A 7,687-nucleotide genomic window follows, 5' to 3' on the forward strand; every position below is an offset into this window, starting at 1 on the left:
GCAGGTAAGAAGGGTGAAAAATGCTTACAGGAGTGAAAAAGGATCAAATTTGGATCAAAAATGTGAAAAATGTGCAAATGAGTTTTGGCGCCTAAGCACCGGTTAAACAGAGAAGGCCGCGCCTAAGCGCCAGAGGTCCCGCGCTTAAGTGCCAGTGGCAGATACTAGATGAGTAAATTCAGTTTCTTCAAATTTTGAAGAGGTTTTTGAGGCACCCATTGGCTTAATAGCTGGTTATAACCATCATGAATGAAAATTATCATGAAAGGATGCATCTTTTTGGGAAATATATCAAATTGAGACACATTTTGAAGAGTTTCCAAGGCACCTCTTAGAAAACTATAAAAGAAAGAAGAGAGGACTTTAAAAAGTCCTGAAAATACTTGAAAAGTTTTGAAAGTTCTAATTTGGGGAGTTTGTTTGAGAGATTTTCAGGCTCCACTTTTACTTTTATTTTATCTTTTTTGTTAGTTTATTTTGAGTGATTGTAAAGAGAAGAGATTCAAAGGAACTTCAAGAGTTTGGTAGAGAACTTGAGATAAGTTTTTATCTTTTTGCTTTGAGACTACTTTTGGTTTTAATTGAGACTTGTTGGTTTGACAATGATTTCTACATTTAAAATAAAGTGTGGTTTTATTTTCTCTATGGATTCTGAGTAGTTTTCTTTATCCTTTTCTTCTTTTCTTTATCCTTCTTCTTAAAAGGATAAGTAATTAAGTTTTAAATGGAAATTGTTAAGAGTATTGATCGTTAATGTTGGAACAAGTTGTGATGATTTAAATCCATGCACTTCATTTACTTCTTAATTTGGACAATCCAGATGTTAAGATTTGTTGTGAGAACATGTAAGAACTGGGCTGGAATTGTCTCAGTCAACAATTGGAAAGAATCACATGAGGTTGTATGAATGAGAATATAGTTCATATGATTGTGTGCAAATAAACAGGGAAATATTCATTGAAGGGTGTAGAGTTAGAGGAATTTAAAGCGATAGGTTAAAGCCCCGGTTTATGATACGAGATGTTAGCCCCTAGGTGGAGGGAATCAAGGGAATTCTAGAGTGGAGCTAGTATCTTCCTTGCCTAGCCAATCTTCAGAACAATTCAAACTTTAAATTAGCAAATGTTCTTTATAGCAACTCTAGTAAGGGTAAAAAATATTATTGCTCCTATTTGGCACAACACAATTTGCACACTTCCACAAGAGAATTTCTATAATTATTACTGATTCATGATAAGAAGAAAAGATATTTTCTTATTAAGTGTTTTTCATCTAATAGCTTAAATATAGCAAAAGGTAAAGTTTATGTGTAAGATATATAAATAACAAAATATCAAAAATACCAAAAATATTTGTATTTTTATTACTGCAAAATATATTCAGTTTAAGTAATTGACTTTTTAAAAATAGAAAGTTTTCTAAAAGTGCATATTGTATAAATTCTATGTGGGTTCGATATTCAGGTTTTAATCAAAAAGTCTTATCTTACTTGATAACGATACGTATACTTGCATAGTATCCCAATATATATAAATTAAAAGTTAAATTCTTATTTTTCTTTAGGATCAAGTTTTTGGTTTTGTTGTAAAGTAAGGAAATATAAGTGAAATATAATTTGAATTATTGTTGTACTTTGCATATTAGTAGTATCTAGGGATCGCATGTCCATTTAATCCTTCTCCAATGAAAATTCTTTCTTCAAGAGGTATCATTTGTGTTAATTTTTCTAAATCATTCTCAAATTTATCCTTAGACTCTATATCTTAACCTACTTGAAGAGCATAAACACTTATAACATTAAAAGTCTTAATCTGAATAATAATTTTAAGGGCCATAATTCTATCTCCAACTCGATTAATTTTTACAACATTATGTTTCAAACTTATTTATATAGTTTCACCTACACCATTTCTAGTGTGACTCTTACCAGAATACAAAAGTTTAAAACTTAATTTATCAATCTCCTTAGCCTTTTCCCTAATCCATTTAGTTTCTTGAATACATAAGATGTTAATCTTTCTATGAATCATAACATCAACTAAATTCATTATATTACCATTGAGAGTACCTGAATTCCAAGATCCCATCCTAATATTAGTTTAGTTAGTTTCATTGACTAACTTCTTTACTCGCACCCGTCTGTAATGTGGGAACCCTTGCTTATTTGACACTAGATCGGGCACCGGTGTAGCGAACCTTGCACACTTTCACTGTATTCAGGTCATACAACGCGTCGCTTATAGGGGACATCCTAGCACCTGCATAATGATCAAAAGGATTCATGTCTTGATTTTTTTGATAAGTTTTACACTAGTCGCCGACTACCTAACTCAACCCTCTACTTTTCACACCCGGGCTTGTAACCTGTACCTGAATCAAAAATGCCTTGAGATCACTAAAATAAACTAATAGTGGAGACCCTACACATGGAACAAATCACATGTGTAAATCCTACACCTGAAACAAGCTACACATGACATGAAGGAAAAAAAACATTGAGAATACATGAAGTTAATTAAACATGCACTCTAAACATTTCACTTAACATGAAAAACATTTGTATGATTAAAATATATTAAGCGAATTTAAGTCGACATAGCAAAAAATCATTTGAAAATGATTATTACATAAAATTTTTCTCATGAGTTCCATATAGACAAGTCACGTAAAGAAATGCTTAAAGGGAGAAGGAGAGAAAAAGAAGATTGTCAAAGTAGAAGAAGTAGGAGAGGAAGTAGAAGAAGAAGTAAGAGATGAAATAGAAAAAGAAGAAGTAGAAACGAGAGAATAAGTAGAAAAAAATAGAAGTAGAAGAAGTAGGAGAAGTAAAAAAAAAAGTTAGATGTGAAAGAAGTGGAGGAGAAGAAGTGGAGAAGAAGAAGTGGAGGAGAAGACATACCATGGGAAGTCGAAGAACACCAAGGAAAGGAAGGAGAGGACTGACTTAGAGCACTGGAACAAAGAAACAACAATGGGAAGGAGGAGAAGTGAGAATTATTTTTATTTAGAAGCGAGGAGGGGACTCATATAAGAAGTAGACATGATAGCGGCCAAGGGCGGGAGTAGTAAGTGCATCAAAATTGAGCAGGAGGGATATGAATAATGACACTGTAACCATGCCTCCTAGTGGTGTAATTATGTTGTTGGCTCGGTTAGAGTTGCATGGTTATGCCACCTTAAGGCGCGACCACCTAATTGTTTTTTAATGTTTTCTTATATTATTATTATTATATGTTCCTTTATGTTTATTTTTTTTTAACAATCTTTATTAAAAAATATATTTAAGATAGATTTGATTCAAATTGGCTAAATAGCCCAAGTAAGCTCAATTGAGGTTTTGATAGCGCTCAATTGAACATGACCAACTACAATTGGACATTAATTGTCTGTGACCTCACACCACTTAAGTATGTAAGTATGGGCCTGTTTTCTCTCCTTATCCTTCTAAAGCAAGAAAAGAAAGTCCCTCGCCCTCTAAGGTGACTAGTTTGTTTATTGATTTGGCTCGGATACAACCAGCGGTTGTTACACAAATGACTATACGGAGTGAGAAAATAAATATTAGAATAATACTATTATGTTTTTGTGTGAAATATACGCCCCGCTATTTATGGTTAAGGCCATTTTAAATGAAAAATATTCACGACCTAAAAGGATGTTGGATCCTGAATCATCAATGGTTTCTCACCACCTAGAAGCATTCCTAGTTTCACATTAAATCTGTGAATGGTTATTATTCTTTTTTTTTTTTTCTTTCTGTGTAGCCGCTTAAGTAATCACCCCAAGACGGAGCCGACCCAAACCTACAAATAAGAGAGGCCACCCAGGAGGTGACAGTCCTTTTTTCTCGCTCTACAAGAACAAATAGAGACACGAAGCATACCCTATTCTATCTCCATTCTAATACAAATATTCTCTATTTTTAACAGGTCCTTATCTATATAGTGTGCGATCACCCACTTTTTTTCATCCACCAGGCATTACTTTCCTAGCAACTGGTTGAGTCTCCTTGTCTATTGGTGGCAAGCTTCCACATAATCATTCCATGCTTGGCCTAGCCATACATTGCTTGCATCGTAATTTTCTATGCTTGGCCGACCTTTATGAGTAAGGTGGTGGACTTCTGATTATTTCAACGCCTTGTAAATGAAGTTTTGTGAAATTCAGGCTTTGAAAATAAAATTCACTTTTAAGCTCTTTTGGTGATCCTCGCCTTGTTGAAGTTGGACATGATTGCTAGTTTAAATAGCATTAAATATTCATGATAATTCCATAATGAATTTATTTTTTTCATAATAAAAAATTTAAAAACATTCCTGCCAATTTTTTTCAATATTTTCAAACTCTAAAATAATGCCACATATTTTTGTAAATATTTTCATGCTCAACCACATTTCCACTATTCATTTTTAATTTTAAGATAACTTTGATTCCTAGTTTTACGCATACATCATGCTTGGTTTAATTTTGGTCTCACTTGTTTTATTCTTTCAAAATGATGCTATCTTTGTCGACATGGTTTCGAGCTTTTTATTACTCCTAATTAATTTTTTTAAATTTTTTTTGAATTAGCTCTTTTTGATAGTTTTTTCACTTTTATATCCAAAAACATGTGTTTAGTAAACTTATATTAACTTACTTTGTTTACTATATATTCTAACAAAAGCTTTATGAATTTTTTTATTGTTATTAAACAAGAGTTACAAGACTTAAATAAGCTCAAATTTCCCTCACGTAATACGAAAATCATTGATAATTTATAGGAACATGAGCATGATTTTATCGTAGAGGCATAATTCTCCATTGCTCTAATGATACAACATTATGCTCATAGGATCAGTTCAACATTCATTTCTTACAATTCTTTTCCAAAAATACCATGCTATGTTCTTCAAGTCAACAAATGTATCTGTTTTCCCTTAAAATATTCTCTTTAGGTCTCAAATATCTTTCTTTTCATAGTGAAATATCCATATTTTATTACAGAATTGTTCCGATTAAACATCGCATTTAGCTCACGTTTGTAAAGCCTAAGAAGCTATTTTCCGGTATTGTTGATAGCGTCGTTGTGAGCCTTTTTTGTAAATATACACTTTTGCTTAGCAAAGCAAAATGCATATACTTTTAGATGAATTATCATATCTAAGCAGGAAAGAGTATAGAAATTAGTCAAAGCTACGTATTCAAATCTTATTTCTTAGAAAAAAGATAAAATTAGCCAACAGGCATCAATCGAACCCTTATTTGCCTCCACCTCAAGATTCAAATTTCCCGTTAAAAAATGACTGTTTAAAATAATAAAAAAAGGCTGCGAGCCGTGCGAGTTATCATCTTAAGAACTCCGTTAAGCTCTGATCAAGAAAAAAGACGTCTTCGTTCAAAAAATATTGCTCATCACTTGAACACTGCTGTCTTTTGCAAGGCGGCTGTTGCATCAGCTCATCAATGTCCGAGCTGAACGACGACCTCCTCTTCATGGAGCCGTAAGCTGAGAACTGCAACAGCGGTGGCTGCTGCAGCACCTCAAAGCACTCTTCAAGCTCAGAACATCTGCTATCAGAACGCGAATCAGATTCTCCCCCTTTGCTTATCGCTTCATTCTCGGGTGTACTAAGAAAGTCAAGATGCTGTGCGTCGCTCCACTCAAAGATGCGGCTTTTTTCAATTTTTAACTGTTGCTGATTTTCTTGTTCGGCATTCGCATTGGCAGGCTGTGGTAATTTTAGGGATACCTGCGCTTCATCTTTTTCAGCTTGCCGGCCGCCACCCTTCTTTTCAATCCGGCACAGAACCCAATCATCCAGCTGAAATAGAAAAGCAACAAATTTACATTCTGGAGAATATTGTTTACTTCTGTTTTTGAAAATTTCTTTGAATTAAAAAAGCAAGAAGTTCGTACTCTCATAGAATGCTTCGTCTTCATAGCTTGACCAGGCAGGGCGGAGTCTAGCAGGCGGTACTCGTGCATGGCCCACTCTGTTTTGGTACCCTTAGGCGGGCGTCCGAGGTAGAAAATCAAAGCCTTTTTGACACCAATGCACTGGAGGCCGTCAGCAGCCAAGATGGGCTTGTCGATGCCAGTTGCCTTCCAGTAACCCGACCCAGCAGCCCGATTGGGCCTGACGCCGTTCGGGTACTTGCGATCTCTCGGGCTGAAGAAAAACCACTCTTTTTCTCCAAATAATGCTTTCTCTGAAACAAAGCAGCAATTGTTATGATCATCCTAAACCACCACAAAAGAAATGAGCGCTAAGGAGAGATATCACTAACCTGGAAGCTCCCAAGCATTGAACTTGTAAAGATCAACATCGGCCATGATGGCCCATGCGGGTGGTAAGGAAGAAGACACCTTCTTCTTCAGGTAATGCGTGATTAGTTCCTGGTCTGTAGGATGGAAGCGGAACCCAGGAGGGAAGTGAGAACCTGTTGACCAGCTACCTTCCATTATCGCTCTGATTTCGGTCTGAACAACCTGAAAGGATTGTTAGAGCGAAGATTGCATGGGTAGAGGTGAAAGGCTGTTTCTTTTTTGCTTTTTAAAGAAAACTTTATGAAATGAGTCGACAAAACATTCTGTAGATAATATTTTTATTCTCTAAAGCATACTGGCTATTTCTTGTCTGATTTATTGGACTGTTGGAGGAAATGAAGCATGATGCTCACGCACTTTATCCTTTTGGTTGAGTCTTTGGGGTCGAACAATTGATGCATTGCTGGCCTCACACAAATGGACAATTGCACGCTCTTGCGATTGGGCGGCCCGACTCTAATGAACGAGTAAGAAAAATTCTATGTGACAGCTGGATGGGTAATGCATTGTTTTTTTTGGCGTTGACTTAAGCTCGGCTATTTTGCTCGCAAGTTTTTATTTTTTTGTGGCTCAGGACTGATTCTGTGCCGCCGTGGGTTGCCAAACTTTGGTTTTCGCAATCCTTCTGCTCATTTGAAAGATGAAACAGCCTGACTGTGCTTTAAGGAAAATAATTGGATCGAGTGTTTGTAATGCATAATTATGTTTGAAATATTAACTGAATGAAGAAAAAGATATTTTATTGGAAACGAAAGGCAATATTTATTGACTGGCACTTAATAATCTAAAGCAATTGCTTTGTAATAAGCTCCGAGTACTTTTCGTGTCTTCTTAAACAGTCTCAGGGGATATTTGGTTGAATGATTTGTACTGTTTTTTTTTTTTTTGCAAGACTTTAAGAAAATTAAATATTTAAAAAGAAGAATTATAAATATAATGTAAAGTATGAATGAATTTGAAGTTTGCGCCGTAATTCAACAGATTTGATCAAATTTAGAATTCAGCATATTTGACTGATTTGAATTACATTGTTTGGATAAATTTCTATTGGCAAGCAGCAGCCCCGTCGTCGTTAATGGCCTCCCACTATTCTCCAACTGCCGCGAGCGACTACTTGTCCTCTGCTACCTGACAGGGCACTCGTCAGGCGCCACTGTCGTTGCATCACCGTACAAAAATATATTTTAAAATATATTATTTTAAATCTACTTTAGATCAAACAAAATAAAATATAAAGTTTCATATGTACCTTTTAGTAAACCAAATAACTCAAAAATAAATACATTATAATCATAGTACTCTGTAAAACTTTTACATTGCATTTTATTTTCAATAAACCAAACAGCTTTTTAGATATTTAGAAATACCTCTTATTGA

At 34.9% G+C, this 7,687-nt stretch overlaps 1 protein-coding gene across 1 annotated transcript; it reads right to left on the reverse strand.

The window, feature by feature from the left end:
- Positions 1–4,990: 4,990 nt before the first annotated feature.
- LOC110038954 (NAC transcription factor 29-like) lies at positions 4,991–6,445 on the reverse strand. Its single transcript, XM_020743887.1, has 3 exons — positions 6,308–6,445; positions 5,900–6,223; positions 4,991–5,804 (listed from the first exon to the last, which is right to left on the reverse strand). Exons 1-3 carry the CDS (start codon positions 6,443–6,445, stop codon positions 5,328–5,330), a joined length of 939 nt encoding a protein of 312 aa, XP_020599546.1. The 3' UTR covers positions 4,991–5,327.
- Positions 6,446–7,687: the final 1,242 nt, after the last annotated feature.

The sequence above is a fragment of the Phalaenopsis equestris genome, unplaced genomic scaffold (assembly GCF_001263595.1).
Source record: "Phalaenopsis equestris unplaced genomic scaffold, ASM126359v1 Scaffold234514, whole genome shotgun sequence".
NCBI classification, from domain to species: Eukaryota; Viridiplantae; Streptophyta; class Magnoliopsida; order Asparagales; family Orchidaceae; genus Phalaenopsis; species Phalaenopsis equestris.